The sequence below is a fragment of the Mustela erminea genome, chromosome 1, assembly GCF_009829155.1.
Source record: "Mustela erminea isolate mMusErm1 chromosome 1, mMusErm1.Pri, whole genome shotgun sequence".
In the NCBI taxonomy this organism is placed as follows: domain Eukaryota; kingdom Metazoa; phylum Chordata; class Mammalia; order Carnivora; family Mustelidae; genus Mustela; species Mustela erminea.
In genome coordinates, this window is record NC_045614.1 from 83,793,280 (window position 1) to 83,818,278 (window position 24,999).

Consider the following 24,999-nt stretch of genomic DNA (forward strand, 5'->3'; position numbering starts at 1 on the left):
ACTTATGGCCTGCATAAGCGAAGTCAAATATAATAGTCCACATCTGTGTAGAGAAAATAATTATTAAAATAGTGGTTATGTGCTCACGAGTTTATTGTAGGTAGACAGAATTATCAAAAATCCAGATGCTTATAAAAAAGTGTGCATTATTTAGAATTTCTTCCTTAGGAATCAAAGCAGTTGCTTTTCTGGAACTGCATTTTTCAGAACTGCTCAAAGCACCTCATCTAGATGAGTGTTTTTAAAAATATATATATAAAAAGTCTACAATGAGACTTCAAACATCACATATTTCACCTTTTATGGGCTTTTTATCATGTATCCCTTCTTTAAAGTCCTTCAGAATAAAATAAAAATAAACTCTCACATTCCATTAGAAAAAAATGGAAACATTCATGGTCTGAAAAGTTTCTGCATTCCCCCAATCTTGGTACTATGTGCAATTTCCTCATACACAGGTTTTGAGGAAACCCCTGATCATCTATTATTGAATATTCAGCTAATGGACATGCCATAGAAAATTTACAATAGTAGTAAATAGCTTAAAATCTATTCCATAAAATAAAAATGTTCTATGACTTCAATTTAAATACATATCTGAAAAAGCTAAAAGGAGGTTTTGTTTGTTTGTTTTTCAAAAGTGCTAATTATTACATTTACAAGTAAGTATCTTCAATACATTATGTCCAATTCTTTATAAAACTAAACCACCTTGCTTTAGGCACACTGCTTGATGAGTTTCTAAGAAGCAGAAGGGGGGAAAAATCACTTGTCAATTAATCCAGCTTCCTTAATTTTACTGAAGAAGAATTTCTCCAGGATATTGGCACATTTGTAGTATTCACTCTCAGGGGGGTTGTACTCTTTGCAATTGGTAAAGACTCGCTGTAAGTCTGCCATGAATAATTTCTTAGACACGTAGTACCTATTCTTGAGGCGTTCGCTCATGGTTTTCAGATCTGCACAGGAAAAAAAAATATTAGCAATCTTTGACTCCTTTTAAACAGTAGCTGACAAAAAAGAAGACAGGGAGAGAAATCTATGTCATCAGCATGGCTACATTTTTACCATCCCAAGCCCTAAGCTTAAGAGACATTCTTAGGATCACAGAAAACAGCTCTTAAATTTTATGTTGTTTCTGTTGTGAGAGCTTCTTGTGTAAAATCACAGCATTTTTGCGTTGAAAGGACCATTATTAGTCATCTGGCCCAATCCCCTATTCAGCACAAGGAAGCTAAGTAGATCAGCAGTGGTAAGTACGATAAACTAAGTACTGTTAGCTATTCATCCAGAATTATACAGAAGAGGCTCTCTCTACCCAGAGTAGAGCAGGTGGAACATTTGTCTGAATCATTTCATTACTTAAATCCAAACAATAAGACTGAGTTTGTTTCATTACATTCACAGTTGTTTTGGAGCTGCAGAAACAGAACTAAAGTAGAAAAACTGATCATAAATAAATCTACAGATACACCAGTATCCTTGCATATAAAATGGTTCAAATGAATTTAGTTTCATGTTCCATGGATGAAATATGAATCACAGGCAGTAAAAAAACAACACAAATAGTAATTTGTTTTCTAAAGCAAGTAAGCTTTGAAAAATTATTGTAAAAATAGTATTTTCCTAATATATTCACTTGCTTTAAATTATATCATTTTACAAATGAAAACAGTACTTTTATTTAAACTTGTAAGAATAGGGGCGCCTGGGTGGCTCCATCAGTTAGTTGGGCGTCTGCTTTGGCTTGGGTCACCATCTCAGGGTCCTGGATGGAGCCCTGCATCAGGTTCCCTGCTGAGCAGGGAGCCTGCTTCTCCCTTTCCCCCCGCCACTCCCCCTGCTTGTGACCGCTCTCTTTCTCTGTGTGTCAAATACATAATAAAAGCCTTTTAAAATAAATAAATAAATAAATAATTTTTAAAAATGAACTTGTAAGAATACCATGGGGCTTGTTTACTCTTCACTCTTAGAACTAATTTACAAAATTCCATGCAGATTAGAAGACGTTAACATTTCTGTATGCCTGGATGGCTCAGCCAGTTAGGTGCCTGACTTCTGATTCCAGTTCAGGTCAAGATCTCAGGGCCGTGGGAACTGAGTCCTGTGTCAGGCTCTGCCCTGAGCATGGAGCCTGCCTGAGAGTCTCTCTCCCTTTCCCGGTGCCCCTCCCCGCACAGGTATGCACTCTCCCTCTCTCTGTAAATAGGGGCACCTATTTCTCTCTCAAATAAATAGGGGCACCTAGGTGGCTCAGTTGGTTAAGCAGCTGCCTCTTGGTTTTGGCTCAGGTCATGACCTCAGGGTCCTGGGATAGAGCCCCACAGCAGGCTTCATGCCCAGTGGGGAGTCTATTTCTCTCCTTCTCCCTCTCCCTAAGCTCCTCTTGCTCCTCCCCTGGCTAGCATGTGCCCTCACTCACTCTCTCTCAAATAAATCAATAAATCTTTTAAAAAAAAAAAAAAAAGAGAGAAAAATCTTATACAAAAAAATAAAAAAAGAAGATGCTAACATTTGTCTACTTATAAGTCCCCCAGTTGTCTTTAAGTCTGGTTCTGTCATTAAAAATTATATTAGCTGTACATGGGAGAGTAAGTCAAAATTGTTTAAAAAATAAAATAGCTCTACCAATGCCCAAATTCCCACTATATTATCACATTTTCCAGAAGGAAAGAAACTTATAACTGAATACACTGGGATCATCAGCTAGTGAGATATATAAATTTATGGGCAACATCCAAAAATGGGGAGAATTCATTTGTGTCAAAATCTTAAATCTACCACAAAACACCAAAGAAAAAAATGCGAAATAGGTACTTTTGCCTACTTCCTTTGACTAAAGCTTCTCTTGGTTAGTGGTATGTCATCGTATCTGAGAGTTCAACTTTCAATTTTCTTTCTTCTCTAACTAAAACAGTTCAGAAGGAGAGAAAAATTGGCAAGTATTAAGATACTTTATAAAGGCTCAGCAAATACCCACTAGCTGTCTCACCCAAGTGTGACTGAGCAGATAAAGATGTTCCCTCAGTAAATGAAAGAAGAGCAATGAAATTAACTGTGCCTCTCTAGGTAGAGTTGGATATCTACCTTACCACCTAATGCCTACCACTTAAGATATGCTGCTCAATACAGTGTTTATGTTTTAGAAGGAAGAGTTGTGTAACTAAAAGGGGGTGGGGGGAATGAAACATGGCACAAAGAAGTTTATCCAAAAGATTTCAAACTATTATTTGGAAGAAAGGGGGTAAGAAGAGATGGAGAGAGCCTAAGCTACAGCAGAACAAAATGAGAGTCATAGAAGTATTTGGATCTTTCAGAATAATTAAAATCAATTCTGTGTTATTTTCTTTCTATATTTCTATTCTATTCTTAAGTTATAAATAACATCTTTCGGGTGCCTGGGTGGCTCAGTCGGTTAAGTGTCTACCTTTGGCTCGGGTCACGATCCCAAAGTCCTGAGACTGAACCCTGTCTCCTGTCTCCCTCTCCCTGCCACCCCCCCTGCTTGTGCTCTCTCTGTCAAATAAATAAATACAATCTTTAAATAAGTAAATAACATCGTTCTTCCTCTAGCCTTACTAGAAGCTTACTGACCAAATGGCATGTTAAAGAAGATAATTAAGTATCAGTGATATCACATATGGAAAAATCATTAAATTATTCCATTTTCATCCCTCCCACCAACGGTGGAGTTCTGAGTAAATAGGAAAACCCTGCCCAGCAATCCACGCATGGTAAGAAGACATGCTTGGGCCAGACTACTTAGACGATGTTCTGAATGAGATTCTCTAAATGATATAGGCCACACCTCATTCTTATGGAAGAAAATGAGTTTCTGAGAGCACAAAGGAAAGAGAAGAAACGTTTTTAGAAAAAGCTGAGAAGGCAATTATGGGGGAAAAGTAAAATTACAGATTTGTCAGTCTTGCCCTAAAAGCATGACCATCTTAAGGATAAGACTATACCTTTCACCCAGCATCTAAAGGCACCCTGAGGAAAATATTACTGCTCCCCTAAAAAGCACCACTCACTGTTGTAACTTTGTCTAGAACACACCTCAGTCTACCATTGGGCTTGCTCAACAGGGCCAATATTCCACTCGAGCAGTCAGCTATGCACGCAGGTGGTATCCAACTGGAGAGGCTCATTCCCTTCTCGGGCTGGACCAAGCAAAACATTTCCAGAGCGGACAGAGGGGACCTTCTAGAACTACCACTGCAGGTCTTCAAAGAGTACATGAGCAGGGCTGAAAGATAATTATTCTCCCCCAACCTTATATAACCTCCTATGAGTGTTTCATGAAGGGAGTTGAGATGGTCCAGGCGATGAGGATGCAAAGGTCAGTTAAGTTTGGAAATGGGCATAAAGGATTTTAACAGGGAGCCTGGGTGGCTCGGTCGTTAGGCGTCTGCCTTCAGCTCAGGTCATGATCCCAGGGTCCTGGAATCGAGGCCCGCATCGGGCTCCCTGCTCAGTGGGAGCCTGCTTCTCCCTCTCCCACTCTCCCTGCTTGTTTCCTCTCTCGTTGTGTCTCTGTCGAATAAATAAATAAAATATTTTTTAAAAAATAAAGGATTTTAACATATTTTTTACAGGATGGAAAACACTGAGGGGCATGTGACCAGCTCAGGCAATGGGGCATGGGACCCTTGATCTCAGGGCTGTGAGTCTTAGCCACATGTTGAGTATGGAGATTACTTAAAAATAAGACCTTTAAAAAAGAATAAAAAGAAAAGAAAATACTGATTCCCCAAACACTCTTCCATTCAGAATTCTAGACTCACTCAACCCTTACACTTCAGTTTTCATAACTAAGATACAAAGAAGCAAGGCAGAGAGAACAGAGAAAGAAAAGCATATGGATGTAGGTCCATGTCAAGGAGGACAGACTACCAAAATCATTACAATGACGATAGTGAAAACTCATGTGAAAATTAATGCTACAGAAAACACCCACAAATAACTCTTTTATCAGGGAGCTAATAGAGCCCTTTCATTCTTCCTTTCGTATTTTAATAACATCTTAGTACCAGGAACAGTTTGCAGGTAGAAAAGGGACAGAAGACACAGGCTGTCTCCGTAACAATGGCCACACAACTGACTGAAAACAGTTCAGCTAGTTGTCTGTCATCTACACAATGCCAAATTAGCTTAATTGGATTCTCAATTGGCTCAATTAATCATTTTAGCATGGTGCAGGCACAGCAGCAAATTCCACAATTCTACATTTCTAAAGCATTTTGTGTTTGTCTGGCATTGGATGTGGAACAAAGCTTTTAACGGGAATATAAATAGTGACACTAATAGTATCCATCAAGAGCATAGAAAATCGAGAACTGAGTTACTAGGATTTCTCCCTCTGCTAGTGTAGCAGGCAAGCAGCCTTACTCCAACTTCTTTTGCATCGCTTTCAAAAATTATCAAAAGCCTCAAAATATATCAAGAGGACAGCCTGACGTTCTCCATGTGCAACCAAATGGGTAGAATGTAAACCAGGTGATGTCCGAACAGCCAGCTTTCGCATCTATGGCTGGGTGCAGTTCGCCACCGGCGTTCTCTGCATCCAGTGCTGGTAGCAGGTGGCTGTCAAAGTTGCGGGCATGTCTAACGAGACTGGGCCACCCACCTGTCCTTTATCACTCTGCTCTGTATCAGTGGCCCGGATGCAGGGAACCCCACCGCCCATCACACACACCCTACCCTACAACAGAAGAGTACAAATCAACCTCAGCAACCACGTGTCCCCACACCGCCATCCAGAGAGAGTTAAATCTATACTTAGAAAATGTTAATGGCATTACCCATGGGGAACCTTATAACTTCATAATATCCCGGAGCTTCTGTTCTCTTCACAGGTTCCATGAAGGGCCAAGCGCTTTGATGGCTCTTGAGTAAAGAAAAAAGTAAGGTATCTAATATGGAAATTCCATGTGGGAAATCATTTCAAAAATCTGCATGAGGGGAATGAAAAGAAGACCCTCACCTTCACCTGCTGCAGGATGCTCTTGAGAGTGCTGTAAAGCTGGTCAGGGTCTCTGGGCTCTTTACTTGAAAGGAAAAGAGTAAACAGCAGAGAACCATGATTAGTTTTTGGCCCCCTTGCCAGGGGATTCCTATTCTGCTTACTTTGACCAAAACCTAAAATGGGAGCCATCCCAGATTTTTTATGAAAACTGAAAAGCAGCAAGTGCTGTTAATGGGTGATTATAAGCAGTTTGCCTGCTTCCTCTAAGTTTCTGGAAGGAGAGAAAAATCACTTCCATTAATATCCTCACCCATCCTACTTACCTTTTCTCTTTTCCACTCGGCTTCCAGCCTGTCTCTCCTATATGTCAACAAAATTAAACACTGAATGAGAACTGCTTTTGGTCAAGAGAGTAACAAAAGTAATACTTAACAAAAGTGAAATAAATTACAAGCATGCCTCAATAAAAGTCTACCTCTGGGAAGACAGAAATCAACTGCAATTAATTACTTCCTTCTATAGCTAACAGCATGAAACATTTCCAAGATAGCCAACATCTCTTTCTGTTGGCGTTTTTTTAAAGAAGGAACTCCCAACTTTTCAGAGGAAAACATAAAAAATAAGTATGTCCAGTATTTGGGGCACGTGTATATTTTAAACTCTAAATCACATATTTTGCTAATCACCACGTAAAAGAGTTAAGCTATTATTTTAGGTTAGAGCAAACCTTATCCTGGCCTCTATTTTATTTGGCAAAGACCCTGCTTGTAATACAAGATGGTTTAGTGCAGCAGAAAGAAACTACAGCCTCAAGGATTTAATTTCTTGCTCTCTCCTTAAAAGCAAACTTATCCGAGATAAATTACAGAGGCAAAAGGTTAAGTAACTTATCAATCTATAAAACAGAACTCTAAAAATTAGGTGATATTATCCCTTCTGAGATTAGCTGATGTATGTAAAAACAAAACAGAAGAATGCCGGCACAAGCGGGCATTCAGCAATGTGATAGCTATGATGCCATTAGCAGGGGTAATGTAGGGAAGTGAAATTTCTAGGTCTAGAAGTAAAAGTCAGATCTGCTATAGGGTAGCTATTGTATTGAAGGAATGTATCTTGCCGGAATAAGGTCTTACTTTTTTCTGGAGAGCTGTGGTTTGTTTGATTTTGTGCTGTGTATTCAATCTTCAATACGTTACAAAACCCTGGATCTGAACTCAATGAAAGTGTGGCTATTCGACAGCTTTCGATCTACAAAAACAGCTATTTTGCAAGTTCTCATCCATAACAATACCTCTCGAATGCGCACAGATAAGAACCCTTGGGAAAACTACTCTAAAATAGGGAACATGAAACAAATTACACATCTTTTCTAGAAATTTGGAGACAATTTTGGCCAAGCACACACCTGGGCGGGCTGCAGTCCTGAGAGCATGAGCAAGGGTGCACAAGGCAACAAATCCACAGACCAGCATCCCACTGCGGCTAATTCTGACGGTTACTGGCCAAGGGCTATTTGCGATCAAAGGACTTCACTATTCTGAGACTCAATTTCCCCATTCGTAAAAGTAGAATTTCCCCATGCTATCCACAGCCATCTTTCAGTAAATGATGGATATGAACAGCTATAAGAAGGAGTCATCTAAGCCCTCCTTAATTTGTTTGCAATCAGTAGAGAAAAGACAAAGGGAAAGCCTCTGCTCCCTCACGACTACAAACACCACAAATGGAGACAAGCAAGGCAAAAAGCTTTCCAAATCACTGCACTCTGGCAACCGGTTCAAACACAGTGCATGGCAAACCCGAAAGATGTTGCTTTTTAAAGAAGATCTATACATACTAATTCCAGGAATGCTTTCTATTGGAATCTGCCGAACTCCATCTTTAAAGCATGAAAGTCCAGGGTATACTTTTCGAATTTGGGCTTGTTTTCTTTCTATCAGCTTTTTAATGATCTGTAAAGCATAGGAAGAAAATGCGTTTAGTGACAGAAGTCTGTTGGCTACAGATGACATCAGTCCACCTAAAAAGTCGGTCTCCTAAATAAAGTCTTCGGGACGCGAAAAGGGAGAGAGGGTGAATGCAATTGAACAGAGAAGACCTGGAAATGTACTATTATACCATACCCCTCCAGCGGCATTCACACAACCTTTTTTTTTTTTTTTAAGATTTTATTTATTTATTTGACAGAGAGAGAAGAAGGGAAGCAGGCTCCCTGTCAAGCAGAGAGCCCGGCGTGGGGCTCGATCCCAGTACCCTGGGATCATGACCTGAGTTGAAGGCAGAGGCTTTAACCCACTGAGCCACCCAGGTGCCCCTCACACAACCATTTTTGAATACTTGTCCCTTGCCATCAAAAAAGCCAACAGTGAGAGAACACACTGCCCTGGGGGCCCGCTGTCCTCTTTGACACAGAAGCCAGGTGTCCTGCCCTCCTTCTCTGAGGAGCCTCTGCTGGAGCTGATCAGCTACCCAGCCCAAGCCCCAGTGCCTGGACCTCTTCACATCCCCCGACTAGGAGCAAAGTGTTCCCTTCTCTGGACTGGAGGGCACTCGAACAGGCCTCAGAAAGTCCCCAGTGCCAGGAAGGTTGATATTATTATTCAAAATTTTCAAGGCTTGAGCCCTAACCTATACTCTTTGCATCAGAAAAGCGGCTCCAAACTGTTGAGGCAACACACCCCCTGATAGGAGCATATATCACCCCCAGGATGAATGATTCGGGAATTCTGAGAGAAGTTTGTTTTGTTAAATAGTTCCTGAAGTACTGAGGTCAACTATTTCCAAAACAGTGCCGTTTCCCGTTTAAAAAAGAAAAATTAATCACAAAATAGTCATCCAGAAATTAACTATGTCGTAACTGATTTTGGAAAAGAAAAAATAAAAGAGAGGGAAAAAAGGATGGTGGGGAGCAAACCATAAGAGACAGGGTTGACGAGGGCAGTGGGGGATGGGCTAGAGGGTGATGGGCATTAAGAAGGGCCCCTGTGAGGAGCTTTGGGTGTTATAAGTAATGAATCACTAAATTTTATATTACACTGTAAGTTAACTTACTAGAATTTAAATAATAATTTGAGAAAGAAAAACACAGTAGCAGTCACAAAGGTAAACTAAAAATTCCAGTTCCTAACAGCTTGATCTCAAACGTATCATTGGTAAATGCTCCAGCATGAACACATTTTAATCCTGACAATTAAACAAAGAACTTCATAAGGTGACTGGGACTAGAAAAAGTGTATGTCTGGTAAAGCTAGTTCACTGCTGTGCAACACAAATATCATGCAATCGGCTCAGGTCAGGTTTTACTCATTTCAGAGAGAGAGGACAGGAGCAGTGGAGAGGGGCAGAGGGAGAAGCAGCTCCCATCGGAACAGGAAGCCTAGACCGGGGACTCAATCCCAGGACCCTGGGATCATGACCTGAACTGAAGGCAGAGGCTTAACCCACTGAGCCACAAAGGCGCCCACCCTCCCCATCCACTCATGTTCCAGTAGCCACATTTTATAGAGTAAAAAAGTAACAGGAGAAACTGTACTTTAACAATACATTTTTTATGTTTTTATTTAATCCAATACATCCAAAATATTATCACTGTAGCATATAATCAGTTAGAAAAAAAAGTAGGAGATATTTTACATTTACATTCTTTTATTCCTAACAGGTCTTCAAAATCAGAGTGTTTTATACTTACAGAGCATCTCAATTTCAACTACCCATGTATCAAGCAGTCAGGAGCCAAATGTACCTAGTGACTGCTACTCTGGATAGGATAGATCTAGATGCATGCTCTCCCTTTGTTTGTTTACGAGTCCAAATTTTTTAATATATTTTTTAAGATTTTATTTTTGGGCGCCTGGGTGGCTCAGTGGGTTAAGCCTCTGCCCTCGGCTCAGGTCATGATCTCAGGGTCCTGGGATTGAGTCCCATATCAGACTCTCTGCTCAGCAGGGAGCCTGCTCCCCACCCACCCCCGCCCCACTCCCCCCCCCTACCCCGCCTGCCTCTCTGCCTGCTTGTGATCTCTGTCTGTCAAATAAATAAAACACTAAAAAAAAAAAAAAAAAGATTTTATTTTTGGGGGCTCAGTTGGTTAAGTGTCCCCCTACTGATTTCAGCTCACACAGTGCACTCAGGGTTGTGGGATCCAGCCCCATTAGGCATTTGGCTCAGTGAGGAGTGTCTGAGTTTCTCTAACTCTGCCCCTCCCTTCCCATACCTGCATGCTCTCCCTCTCTAAGATAAGTAAATTTAAAAAGAGAAAAAGATTTTATTTTTAAGTAATCTCTATAGCCAACAAATTTACAACCCCAAGATCAAGGGTCACATGCTCTTCTGACTGAGCCAGCCAGGTGCCCTGAGTGTAAGCCTTATTAAGTTTTTAAATTTATCTAAGTAATCTCTACACCCAACTTGGGGCTCGAACTCACAACTCCAAGGTCAAGAGTCAGATGCTCTCTGACAGAGAGAGCCAGGCACCCCACCCCAGTCTAAGTCGTTTTAAAAGAGAATGCCAATGGTAATTTCTTAAATAAACACCTTCAGAAAATACAATTTCAAATATAATTTTTAAACTTTTTCTCTTTATCACGGATACTCTCAGATGTGATGACCCACCCAGGTGGCTTCCATACCCCTTGTGTAGCACCCTGAAGGTGGCGGAGCCCTAGTGAGTGACTTGTAATGACAGCGGAGAGCTTAACCCTTCTTTGCCTCCAAGGGTTGCCCTGGAGAAAGGAGACACTTTACTTCTGTTTCAGTCTTTTATCTTCACCTTCCTCAAAAATGTTTGCAATTCTCCACCATGTCATCATCATTCTTTCCTCAAATTCTTCTCCCATTTCATCGCTTCAGTTTTAGTCTCCCCAAACACATGATTTGGGGGAGCTCTTCCATCTTTAATACGTCACCAAGTCTTAGCATGTGTTCTTACAAAGAAATCCCATTGGTTGGCGTCACCCTTACTTTGGATCCTCCAAACCCAGTCCCTCGTCACCTTACTCTCGGATGAAGATTTGAGATGCATCCCTGCATCCCAGCTCCACGCCCCCACCCACGTGCATATATACACTGAACTCTGCCTTCTCATGACCTAGATATGAGGCTCAAACAGTGGCTATTTCACTGGCACACCTAGGGTCCTAGCTGTGCATGTGCCCATGAATCTACTTATGCTGGACTCTGAATCTTTGCTCATGCTAATGGGATTCAGCAGGCTCAAAACAGTTCAAAACATATTTCCCACAAAGACACCTCCGATGATGTTAGGCCCCTAAAGGACTGCACCTTCCTCTTGCCCTTGGAGTCAACACTCACAAAGTAGCCCTCAACTCCTACTCTGCTCCCCTGTCCCACTGCACTAGCTTTCTCTCTCCATCTCCACTAGGCACAACCACAACTTATTCAGCTCATGCATGCTTTCAAGGGCCAGCAAAGCCCTCCATCTACATACAACTTGTCTGCTACTACCATCAGTCCCTGTTTTCTACAAGGAGGGTTTTCACAAGTTGAAATAAAGATACTCATGAAAACCATTCAAGTTCTGTGGAAGAAGATACTACATGAAATCCAGTATTTTATTATGGTGACTTCGAGTCTCTTTGAAAGAAACTAGCTTAATAGCTCCCAGCCTGCATCATCCACTCAGTGGCATGTGTTAGAGCAGGCTGGAGGCAAACAGGGAAGGGGAGGTGAGAGGGAGATGAGATCCAAGAGGGGACGAGCAAAAGGAAGGGGAAGGAGCACTGTCTTCTAAAGGACTGACTGCTCTGCTAGCTCTGTGTTTATGGCTTTCCCCTGTGTGCACTAAGAGCCAAAAGATCCAGACTAGGTGAATCTGCAGGAGACTCCTGCTCTCTTCTTTCACCAGAGATGCATGGGTGCTCCTCAGAGGAGGAAGGAGGGCCCAGCAGCTGACTGGTGATGGCTCTAGTTGGCCAGCAGTCCCTCACGCTGAATGGGGAGCTACTGAATACAGACCTGCTCATTAAACCCCAAAGAGAACAATGAAGAAAGCTAGCTCTTTAGAAAGAGACAGAGAGAGGGGCCTGCTGTGCTTTTATTAACTCTCCAAGTACACTATTTGGAATTTACTCTAAGGCTGGCATCTCTGAGCAAGCAACAACAAAGGTTGTTCTTATTTTCTTAAAAAAAAAAAAAAAAAAAGTACCTTTTGCTCACATTCATAAGAACAAACCTGACCCACATTAAGTAAAAAGGAAAATATTTCTTGAGCACCTACTATGCACCAAACACTGCATAAGGACTTTTATGTCTGTTATGTTGATGTCTGACAAACAACCAAGAACTGGGATTAAGGGTCATTAGTAGAAACCAGAAACAAAGATGGGATTTAAGACAGGTGCTTTTTCTAGTTACTTGCTAGAAAAAGAATGCACTAAAATGAGTAACAGGAGTATAAAGTGGAAATGATGAGGGATGACATAGCCACAAAGCTCATTTTTGAACGCCAATGAACTAGGGGCAGCGAGGAGGTGATCTTGGGCTTAACACAAAATTTGTTCATTTAATAAATGCACACTCCCCAGTTATGCTCTTTTTATGGTATTTTCTTCTGTCTTGGACAAATGTAAAAATACTACATAGTTAAATCTCTCAACCTTTCCTCTAACTGTTTCTCTTTTAGTTCTTATGTATAAAAGACTTCACCCCCAAATGGGATAGCAAATCACTGAATTCCTACAAATACAGGCCTTCGAAATTCGCAATGTTAAAAAGAGAGATGGATACGTGCTAAGATAAATGCCCATATAAGATGAGGAGTAACAAAAATTCAAATAAGTGGATCAAACTAGTGATAGTGAAGTTCAAAGAAGAAACTGAACACAGGCCAAAGTGGTCCTATTCGTACGTGTGTTGGGAAAGTGAGGTAGGAAATGGATAAAGACACCAAGCTAGAGGCTTAAAGCATCAGTAATGGCTTTTAGAGAAGAGTTTAGATAAGCGAAGAAGTCTGGGAAGGATGCATGAGGCTAACTGTAAAGGCCTTGAAGGCGAAGGTAAGATGTCATCATATTTTACAAGTTTTATATTTTATACCCATTTAACAAGTGTTGACCCTCTTAGGAATGGTGCCTAGAAAGGAAACAGATCAAGCATCCCATCAAGAAGAAATCTGTACAAACCACAGCAAACCGAAATCATGATGACACACCATAGAGCCATCCACACAGAGCCCAGAGACACGCAACTCACCCAACAAAGACCAGCCTGTAGAGAAGGAACAGGAGGCAGTCCCGTGCTTACCTCCTTTTGCTTCTTGATGATGACAGAAAATTCTGTGTATGGGATCCGTGGATTTAGCTCACATCCCATTAAAGTGGCCCCCTCATAATCCTTGATGTAGCCAACATATTTGGTTTTAGGTATTTTAATTTCTTTGGAGAAACCCTGCAATGCAAATAAATTCATTCATATAGCCACTGTGCAACAAATATCCACTGAGTGCAAACTGTATGGTAGGCAGCAAGATACACTTTTTTCAAGTTCTCATCATATTACTCAGGAAAGGATCAGCATCCCCACTGTGGAGTTCAAAAACATCAAGAATCAAATTCCAAACAGGAAGCAAGACAACATAAAAAAATAACCCTAGTAAAACACAAATTATACTAAACAGTTTTTTAACAGACCTAATATTATGGTTGAATTTTCCATTAAATTGAACATTCTCCCAATTCCTCTTCAATTCCATTAAACTGAAATTCTCCCAAATTGGGGAGGGGACCCCAGGATTCTCAACAAATCAAAAACCAATCTAAGTTCTAAAAGAAAAGTTTATCAAAAATACAGTAATTAGAGGTACCTGACTGGGTCAGTCGGTAGGGCATATGACTTTTTCTTTTTAAGATTTTATTTATCTGAGGGGTAGGGAGAGCAGAGGCAGAGGGAGAGAGAAACCGAAGCAGACTCCATGCTGAGTGCACAGCTGGATGCAGAGCTCGATCTCACAGCCCTGAGATCATATCCTAGACTGAAACCAAGTTTGCTGCCCAGGCACCCTGGACCATGAGACTCTTGATCTTGGGGTTGTGAGCTGGAGCTCCACATTGGGTACAGTCATTACTTAATTACTTATTACCCTTTTCATTTTGGTTTTTTTTTTTAGATTTTATTTATTTATTTGAGAGAGAAAGAAAGAGAGTACAAGTCGGGAGTGAGGAGGGGCAGAGGGAGAGAGAGAAGCAGACTCCTGCTGAGCAGGGAGCCTGATGAGGGTTTGAACCCAGGACCATGAGATCATGACCTGAGCTGAAGGCAGAGGTTTAACCGACTGAGGCACCTAGGTGCCCCAAAAATAAAATCTTTAAAATATACATATACAATAGTTAGAACTTCAATATTGATGAAATGAAACCCCCTACTAACTATATAGGCAAAATCTTCCAGACCATTGTAATGTGTAGCTGTGTCAGTGACATTTATCTGTAATATGTTCATTTATATACTTTAATCTGCAATAACCAAGTGCTACAGGATATATATTCATATATTTATATGATAAACATAATTTTCCTTATAATGACTATTTCAGTTCTTTGCAGTGAATTACTTGGAATTCAGACTACCACAATGACACTGCCTCCCTTTCAGCAAAATTTATTCTCCAAGCAATCATTACCATCATCCTCATAGAGGACTACAGACAAGTCATTTAAGAACCAAGACTGGTATTTCAAGCTTTGCAATGCAGTTGCAGCCCAAGAAAGCTGATACTCAAGCCTTCAGTTAACAATCCCACTGAGTTCTCCCAAATGAGTTTTATTATAAAAGTCACAGACACAACCCAAAGAATGAGAAGAAAACAAATAGGAGATTAACTATCTGTCATCAGAGGAAGAAAAGCTCTCTAATTACATGAGACTTATATAAAGAAGTCAACAGATTTTATGTAATGAAGTCTTTAAGAAATTGTATATCAAAAGTCACAAGCAATGTTGAAACAACTGACCAATGGGAGAAAAATAATAAGATGTTAATATCCTCATATATAAAGAGTACTCATAAATCAATGTGAAAATAAATATTTTAGTAGAAAAAGAGGCAAAATACAATGAACTGGCAATTTAAAAACAGAAAAAGAAACACAAAGGGCCACTGAATAAGAAAAAACACATCAGGGTGCCTGGGTGGCTCAGTGGGTTAGGCCGCTGCCTTCGGCTCGGGTCATGGTCTCGGGGTCCTGGGATCAAGTCCCGCACCGGGCTCTCTGCTCGGCAGGGAGCCTGCTTCCTCCTCTCTCTCTCTGCCTGCCTCTCTGCCTACTTGTGATCTCTCTCTGTCAAGTAAATAAATAAAAAAATCTTTAAAAAAAAAAAAAAAGAAAAAAAAGAAAAAACACATCAAACTTCACAATAATTAAATAAATATAAACATACACAATTTATTATCTAGGAAAGGAGCAAAAAAAAAAAGTTTTTCAATCATCTAACTTTTTCCTGAACCCCCTTATATATTGCTGAAAAGGACAGAAACTGTTATAGCATTTGGCAATGCATAACAAAACCTAAGATATATTTGGAAACAACTCTACTTCTAGACATTTATTCTAAGCAAACTTACCACAGATGAGGTAACATACCTACGAACACACACTTATAAATGTAATTTACATAGAACAAACACCTGAATGTCCTAAACACGTAGTATTGGTTTAATGAAGTATTTTCTAATTATACCATAAAATTTCAAAGAACCATCAAAAATTATATAAATATTGGGGCGCCTCGGTGGCTCAGTTGGTTGAGTGACTGCCTTCAGCTCAGGTCATGATCCTGGAGTCCTGGCATGGAGTCCCACATCAGGCTCCCTGCTCGGCAGGGAGTCTGCTTCTCCTTCTGACCCTCCCTCTCCTCATGCTCTCTCTCTCATTCTCTCTCTCAAATAAATAAAATTTTTTTTAAAATGATATAAATATTAATAATCAGATTAAGTGAAAAGGCAAGTAATTCAATTACATATAATAGAAGCCCAGCTTTATATTTATATCCATATATACACCTTAGCACATACACAGAACAATTATTAGGAGGGTACCTATTAAAATAGTAACAGCAAATCTCTTTGGTGGTAGAATTACAATAGATTTTTCTTCATTCTACTTACTATGCCTTCCACAACTTCTATAGTAACTTTACATTATTTTTGTAGTTAGAGAAGTAAATGAAAATGTTTAGAATTATAAAGCATTATTTAAAAAAATATGCAGTCAATGAATAATCTTTAAAAAAGTTGAGCTGAAAACTTCTAGTAAGAAAGGACCAAGATGGCAGCCCAGCTCCTAGCCTGCTGTGTGCTGCCAAAAAAGGATTCTAAGAAGTACTTCATAATATTCATAACTTTCTTTCTGCTGACATAAATGGAGGATTTCCACAGACAAACAGATTTCCACAGAAATCTATTTCTCTTATTCATGGAGAACTCTACTTACCTAGCCCTGGGAATTTCTCCTTAGCCTGGGGATACCATATTTTAGAATTCCACGATGCAATATTATACTTCCTTTATAGATGGCATTCATTCACTCACTCAACAAATCTCTAGTACTTACTGTGCTGGTTATAACCGCTACTAAAATCTGAAGCTTAGTCCTGGATTAAGGATTAACAGGTAGTTGCCATGTCCTTCTTATAAATAGAAAATGCTAGGGGGAAAAACTTCCTTCGATGAAGGCTACCTGAGTATATATTAAGAAAAGAAATGACAGGGCGCCTGGGTGGCTCAGTTGGTTAAAACCTCTGCCCTCGGCTCAGGTCATGATCTCAGGTCCTGGGATCGAGTCCTGCATTGGGCTCTCTGCTTGGCGGGGAGCCTGCTTCCTCCTCTCTCTCTGCCTGCCTCTCTGCCTACTTGCTATCTCTCTCTGTCAAATAAATAAATACAATCTTTAAAGAAAAAAAGAAAGAAAGAAAGAAAATAAATGACAGAACAGGGTTGCACAGTGAAAAACTTACCTGTTTCTTGAAGTAACCAATTGCATATTCATCTGCATATGTGAGGAAGTTCAGAATATCATGTTTTATATGATATTCTTTCAAGTGATTCATCAGGTGTGTTCCATAGCCCTATGTGGAAGTTAGTAAACACAAACATATTCAATTCTGGAAAAAAGATAATCCATTCCTACAGATTCACTCAGAAGCACTGGCAAATTTAGAAATTGGTACTTTGATATATTTTATCAATATAATACTAACACACCCTTTCCTGCACTTCTGAACATTGAAAAGGACCCACAAAACCAATAAATTCAAAATCCTCGACCTGAGATACAATCATCAGTTTAAAATACAAATTTCTTGTTCTTTGGAAGTAACACACCAAGGCTGTAAGCTGTGGCTCAAACCTAAAGACTACTTGCTGAATGTTAACAAAGAAGCTTCGGGAGTTAACACTGATGATTATTAACACTGTGATTATTTCTGCTTATCTTTAAAGTATTTGAGAACCTGCGATGCAAAGAGCTATGTAAATAAAAAGCTAATCTTTACTAGAATAATAACTAACCCAAGTGTTTCCTGAATGTATACAAATCAGCAACTCTTCCAAAGAAATGTATCATATCCCATATACAGGATTTTCGTTTTTGTCTTATCAAGCCTTTCCAAGCAAGGTCTACGAAATCCAGAGTCTCTACGTGAGCCAGAGGACAGAAGGAAGTAAATTAAAGACAGTGAACAATGTTTAATAAATTAATGATAGAAATACGAAAAAAATATGCAAGTACCAGGTTTTTCAGTGAAGTACAAAGGTTAGAAAATATCTATAAACTTAAAGTGGCTGTTTTAGAACCTCATTAAAAGAGGTAAAAGTAAATCCAAGCATCCCAAACACAAATACTTTCACATAAATATTTTAGAATGTGGTGACATACTTTTCTAAAGGACTCAAAAGTGCTTACAGGTATGATCTCATGGAACTGCAATACCACAGGGGTAAAAGGATGTTTAGAAATCATTTGGTCTAAGTCTCTATTCCATGTGATGCTAGAAATCTTCTGCCATCTACCCTGAAAAGGTGAGCTGTCAGAAACCTCCAGCACAGGGTGATCCCTTGGTCCTTAGGTAAACCAGGTCATCTTCAGTTGGGGAGTTCTTCCTAACGTTTATTTGAGATCTGACCCCTTGTTATTTCTACTTCTTGACCTTAGTTCTATTCTCGGAGGAACAAAGACTCATTCCTTCTCTTAACAATTCTTCAAGCCTTTCAAGACCATACAATTTCATGCCCATCCCTACCTCCCAAACCCCACGTGAAGTATCATCAAGGTTTCTGTCATTCCTTAAAAGGCATTGATTGGAAGACCCCTTACTAATCTAATCACTCTTTTCTGGGCTTTCTCCTGTATAACATTGCCCTTTAGAAGCATGGAAGGACCAAACATAATAATTAGGGGATGATCTGCCTGGTAAATAGGAGAAGAGTATTACTACCTCTTTCCTCAAGAAGTTCTTCCACTGATATTACCAAAGGACATTTTAGCTTTTCCAAAACATTTTACAATACTAATATATTTTAAATTTCAATACAACTTGAATAAAAAGAGGAAGGAAATATCTCCCTCCTTGAGGAGATGATGGTAAAATGGGGAAGATAAATACATAAATATGTAGTGAGAGTATAGAGCTGTGCTGTTCAATATGGTAGCCAGTAGCCACATGTGGTTTTTGCGCAACTATAATGTGACTAGCTGAAACTGAGATGTACTAGAGTGTGTAAAATACACATCAGGAAAAAGAGACAAAAAAAAACCCTCAATAACATTTTATCCTTATGACAAGTTGAAACGACGATATTTTAGATATACTAAATTAAATAAAAAATTTCAAAATTAATTTCACCTGTTTCTTCTTACTTTTTAAGCTATGGCTTCTAGAAAATTTTACAATTATATATGTGGCTTGCATTTGAGACCCAATGCATATATCTATTGTGCAGCATTAATATAAAGTGATGTATTTGTATCTATAATACAGAAAAAGGCAGGGCACCTTGGTGGCTCAGTCCGCTAAGCGTCCGACTGTTGATTTCAGCTCAGGTCATAATCTGAGGATTGTGAGCTCCAGCCCCATGACAGGCTACAAACTGAGCATGGACCAACATGGGGCTTGAATTCCTGATCCTGAGATCAAAACCTGAACGGAAGCCAAGAGTCGGACCCTCAAATGACTGAGCTACCCAGACACCCCTTGTGGGCCTTTATTTTTAACTACCACCAAAGGAGGTTTTTTTCTAAATCCATCAAGCAATTTCAGTGTTTATTTAAATATTTATTATGATATTGGGGCACCTGGGTGTCTTAGTCAGTTAAGTGTCTGACTTCGGCTCAGATTGGACTCCCCTCTCTGTGGGGAAGTCTGTTTGTCCCTCTTCCTCTGCCCCTCCTCCTCCCCCTGCGGATGCTGTCTCTCAGATAAACAAAATCTTTAAAAAATATATGATATATAAATATTAGCTATGTAACTTTAAATCTGCACGATTTCAAATCCAAATAGTTCTTAGATGACAAGATAATTCTAAAACCAGGTGATGAGCTTTTCACGCAAATTCTGAAATGTCATCTTGTGTGTGCTTTGAGCAAGATAAATTCACAAACAAATCTTATTTAAAGCATTCACAGGAATTTATATGTAAACCTGCTTCTCTAAAATGAGTGAATGCAAATTTCAAAGTATCACTTAGCCAAGATTTTTAACATAGTAAATAAAAATCTCAAACTTCCACTTACAAAACTTGAGTTATTTTTCCAAATAGGTGCCACCAGCACTGCCTTTCATAACTTACCCATTCCATTCAATTGTGAAAGACTAACGTTCATTTTCTAGAAGAGACTTCATTTTCTAGAACTACAGTTTCAAATCATTTACAAAACGTGGCTTTTTTTCTAGCTCTTCCTACTGAGTTTGTTATGTTTGGACACCTTCCTGTAAGTCTTTAGAAAATTACATGGTTTGGGAAAAAAATAAATTGCCCTTCTGAGAAGTAATAAGACAAAGCATCCAATTCATATTAAATACCTTTAGTTTCCCTCTGGTATCCCTAAAAGTGTCCAAGTCAACCTTAATCAACCTCTCCAAACAAGGTGCTTGGTTGGTGTAGCTTTCTCTAAAAACAAAATTTTGCAATCTTTTTCTGAAATTATAAACCAAGGACGTATGTGCCAGCAACCTCTCCCTATGAAAAAAGCCAAACAAATTTTCCTCCTAAGTAAGTTTCTGAACTCTGGACACTTGAATTGTTTCTCACTTTGACTAGGGAAAACATTTTTTAAAGTGATAAGCATAGCAACAGCACCATCTAAAGACACACTGTCAAATTTCTTGCAAAAGCACCAGACACAGGTTTCAGGCAAACCTGGGCCCTCACCCTCCCCAGTCAGAATGACAGATGTATGAATAATGGGTTTTGTTTATCCTTTAATGCTTAGCACTCTGAGTCAAAGACAAAAAGGCCCACTTGTGCTTTGTGAGAAGAAATCACAGCAGCTCTAACAGGCTGGGTGGAGCAAAGCTCTTAATGAAAACAAAAGTACCCACAGCACTGGCTTTAGCCCTCAAGCAAGGAAGGATTCCTTCCAGTGACTTCCTGTTGATTTTTATAAATGGCACTGCTTCTTTGCAGCTGGAGAAGACAACCTTGTCCCTAGGCCTGCACTGCCCAATACGGGAGTGCTGGTCACATGTGCCCAGTGGGCACCGGAAACATGGCTGGTCCAGACTGAGATGTGCTGCAGTGTAAAACACACCCTACATTCGGGCACTGAATACAAAACAATATAAAATGTCTCATCAGTAACTCTCTGTGCCATGAGTACCTGCGGTGCAGGGACACCTCTCAGGATATGGTGGGTAAAATAAAATATGTTTTCAAAATTAACTTTGTCTGTTTCCTTTTTTTTTTTTTAATTTTTTTAATGTGGTTACTAGAAAACTTAAAATTACATGCATGGCTCACATTTGCATGTCGCATTTTATTTCATTAGGTAACAGTGCCTTAGACTTTCCAGTCACTTTTCTCAGCAACTGCCTAACCCTGAGCTACTTATCTTTCCACCATTTGCCCTAGTTCTGCATGACCCTCTTTAGGGTTCCTAAAATACCAAATGAATAATAGTTTAAAGACACTTTTCCTGGTTCTGTTTTCCTGAGGGCAGCAGCAGAGCAGGACACAACAGACACACTACACCGGAGGTCTTTCTGCAGACAGTCTACACTTTATTCCAGTTCCAACATAACACCAGCTGCAGTTTCAATGAAACAGCCTAACTCCTGGGGATGAAGGGACCAGTGACAGGGACACTTGGGAGGGTCAATTAGACACACACACACACACACACCAAAGAAACCCCACATTCCAAACCCTGCAGGAATACTTCTAAAACTGAATCATAAATTTATTCAAATTTTCCACGACTTCCTTTACAGAATTTCTTTAGCCCTTGACCACCTTTAGGGACAAAGCCGTAAGACTTCTTTCTTGAGTGTAGTAACCCACATCTCACCATATCCTTTCTGGTTGGTTCAGTGTCACCAGCTGTGTGTGTGCATGCATGTGCACGTGTAAGCTAACAACGAGCAGGGAGATTTATCTTCAAACCTCCCCTCACTTGTCATACACTATACTTCAGTTGCACTTGGGGCTGTGTGGGGTCCTTGTACCTTGCCCCAGTCCCAACAAAGCCCTGGCAGAACCTGACCTACTGGGATGTGGAACATTCGCTCTCTTCACACACATGAACAGATATCTGCAGCAAGAGAACTCTTCTCAGGAAGTCCTGAACTCCACTTCGAGCCTTCTGTGGATGTGGCACAGACAGACAAACCTGCCCAAACTCTGCAGCTTTAGTGAGAAGCACCATATTCTCTGCTTTTCTTCTAACACCTTGGGTTCCCCTTACCTTGACTTGCTCATTTGAGGTTACAGCACAGAAAACAATCTCTGTGAATCCTTGGGATGGGAACATGCGGAAACAGATACCACCAATAACACGGCCATCTTTAATAAGGGCAAGGGTTTTGTGTTTCCTGAAAGAATAAGATTATGGCAAAGTTTTACTTATTTTGGTTATACAAAAATACTTTTTTTGGCGGGGGGGTTCCTTAGTAATCAAACAGAAAAGGAAGAGAGTGCTTTTCTTGAGTTTCTATGGAACCCTCCCTTATCTACCCACTATCTAGTTAGAACCCTATTAATGTGCACTTTTTAGAGCAAGTTCACGGGCACAAGACTTCATTCATCAGGGCTTCCATCACAACAAAATGCCGGTCACCTAAGAAGGGTCTGAGGTTTATAAATAAAGAATAAGCTATGTGTGGAGGTGCTGAATGGTGTATGCTCAATGCCAAGGGACCCGCAGTGCAGGTTTGGAGGGAAAGCACTAACTCATGGACAAATGCAGGAAATGTTTTTGAAGGGTTACTCTGACTCAAAAATATTACAGAAATATTATAGAAGAGAATACAAAATCCTCACATACAATTTACCAAACCCTGCATTGTAGAATCCTGTGAGAACTTCTGTCTCAGGTGTCACTGAATTGTCACATGAAGAGATCACATTCCACATAGGCTGCTAAGCTACGTATGTTCAAGTACGTTCAATTAGAGAACTTTAGGTTTTCTGTTGTTTGGGTTTTATTTAAAGCAATGGATTTTCAAATGTGCCTATCTGACAGCCCAATAATTTTCCCTAAATTAAGACCTAGCAACAGCGGTAGCAACTTAAGATACCAAATTCAAGACTGTTTTGAGTAAGGCAAAGTAGGACATCTACTTGGTGCTTATATTTCTTCACTGCTATAATGAATGAACTATAGGACAGTCACCAGCAACTTAAAATACAGAGCTTCATTTTATTAACAAAGAAACGTATGAATTGCTGAAAAATTCATCTGACTGCTTTTAGTCATGACAACTACCTTGATGTGGCTCTGTACTCCCCAATGTGACAAGACGCAGCAGGATTCGGTAGCTGACCCTGGCTTACTTCCACTATCTGAGTGGTTCCCCCTTCATTTCAAAAGTAAGTAAGAAAGAAAGAAGAGCCAAGTTCCACTTACGGGTCAAAGACAAGCCGTGTGATGTACTCTTTCGGCATCCGGGGCAGCTGGTGTGAGAACACGTTCTGGAGACCGACCAGCCACATTAGAATCTTCTTGTTGGGTTTCTGGTTCAGGGAATTGCCGACCACATGAAATTCAATCACACCCCTGCGCTCTTCCAGTCTTGCTGCCTCATCCCTGGCTGAATGTGCTGACAGTAAATTGGTCTGCAGGAGACAGGAAAAAATTATACACAACTCCTCTCTTAAGATAATGGGGATGGGACACCTCCATGCTTCTCTGATTTGTTCTAATAAGATACACATTTGTGAATTTTTAGGGACCCAAACAACATACACAAGTTTTAAAACTGAAACGGAAACGGGAGATAAAGCATTTTGAGAAATTAGAGTATCATATGTGTACATGGATATTCGGCATGGCTTAGGAGCCATCAAACTTTCCTATAAAGGGCCATATAGTAAATATAAGGTCTCTGCGGCTACTAGTCAACCCTGCTGTAGTGTGAAAGCAGACACAGACATATATCAATGAATGGTGGCCGGGGAGAGGGTTGCCTGAGTGGCTCAGTTGGTTAGGTGTCAAACTCTTGATCTGGGCTCAGATCATGTTCTCAGGGCTGTAAGATAGAGACCTGCAGAGGACTCCACACTCAGCAGGGAGTCAGCTTGGGGATTCTCTCCCTCTGCTCCTCCCCCCTACTTGTGTACCTTCTCTCTCTCTCTCATGAATAAATGAATGAATGAATGAATGAATAAGTATAGTAGAGCTCCAATAAAACATTTAAAAGGGGGAAGGTGTAGAGTGCCTAGGTGGCTCAGTTGGTTATACAACTGCCCTTGGCTCAGGTCATGATCCTGGAGTCCTGGGATGGAGTCCCACATCAGGCTTCCTGCTTGGCAGGCGGTCTGCTTCTCCCTCTGACCCTTCCCCCTCTGACCCTCCCCCGTCTTGTGCTCTCTCATTCTCTCTCTCTCAAATAAATAAATAAAATTTTTAACAAGGTGGGGGCAGGGGTTGAGCAGACCAGATTTGTCCTGTGTACGAACTCCCGGTTTGGAGGAATCCCACCTGGCTAAGCTTTACGAACTCCCGGTTTGGAGGAATCCCACCTGGCTAAGCTTTACGGGACCCTCAGGGTAACTGAGCCGCAAAATTCCCATCACAGTCCCAACAGTGGCAGTCACATTTATGGTGTTAGCACCTCTTTTTGGAGGACAGTGTTCTGTCTGAGGGTATCTGCCGTCCCACTCTCAGACGCAGCTGGCAGCACAACCTTGTGCCAGCACCTTATTCTCCTGATCTATTTAATCCACCCAGGGGTATGCAGGTAAATGTTCAACAGTCCCCCAGGGAAGAAGAGCCCCAAATGGGAGCACTTGCTCATCCCACTGGTCTACACTGGCTGCCCAGGTGACCAGGGCAACTGTGGTCAATTTCAAGCTACCAACATATTTAACACCCAGCTCACAAAATTCTTGAAAATTTAACAATTGCCTGTGCAAACCTGTACAAGCCAACCTCATTACACTATAAAATCTACCCAACAAATTTTGAAATGTGTGCTGACATCCATACTTCACAGCTGAAAAACCTGAGCTAAACTAACCTGTGAAGTTACTAAACCCTTGAGAGACAAGCCCACATAAGGTCTACAGTGTTAGACACCAGGACTGGATATCTACCAGGTAATGTGAGGAATAATCTTACAAAGAGGTCTTTCTCTTAAAACATTCTAGTTCTCTGACTTATCCTCAATACCATAAAATAAATATCTCAGAAGCATGACAAATTAAAAACTGATGTAGCAGAGCCACACTAAAAAATTTTTAAAAGATACTTTACCAAATAATCTCCAAGCCAGTTCTTTACTTCCTGGAAGCTGTCATATGTCTTTTTTGTTTTTTTTAAAGTAGGCTCCAAGCCCAGCGTGGAGCCCAACACAGGGCTTGAACCCATG

At 40.3% G+C, this 24,999-nt stretch overlaps 1 protein-coding gene across 8 annotated transcripts in view; it reads right to left on the minus strand.

Moving 5' to 3' along the window:
* Positions 1 to 490: 490 nt before the first annotated feature.
* The window catches only part of KAT2B (lysine acetyltransferase 2B), a 100,057-nt gene continuing 75,548 nt past the window's right edge, over positions 491 to 24,999 (minus strand). For 3 of the 8 annotated variants that reach the window (XM_032331498.1, XM_032331541.1, XM_032331879.1), the window contains exons 10-18: positions 23,037 to 23,245; positions 21,876 to 22,002; positions 16,933 to 17,043; positions 13,226 to 13,369; positions 7,803 to 7,917; positions 6,289 to 6,325; positions 5,984 to 6,047; positions 5,802 to 5,886; positions 491 to 959 (exon numbers count right to left, since the gene is read on the minus strand). In XM_032331498.1, the coding sequence (XP_032187389.1) occupies positions 766 to 959; positions 5,802 to 5,886; positions 5,984 to 6,047; positions 6,289 to 6,325; positions 7,803 to 7,917; positions 13,226 to 13,369; positions 16,933 to 17,043; positions 21,876 to 22,002; positions 23,037 to 23,245 (1,086 nt within the window). In that variant the 3' untranslated portion in view covers positions 491 to 765. Of the gene's footprint in view, positions 960 to 2,817; positions 2,909 to 5,795; positions 5,887 to 5,983; positions 6,048 to 6,288; positions 6,326 to 7,802; positions 7,918 to 13,225; positions 13,370 to 16,932; positions 17,044 to 21,875; positions 22,003 to 23,036; positions 23,246 to 24,999 lie in introns of those variants that run through there. The other 5 variants (XM_032331587.1, XM_032331646.1, XM_032331709.1 and 2 more) reach the window with 5 other exon arrangements.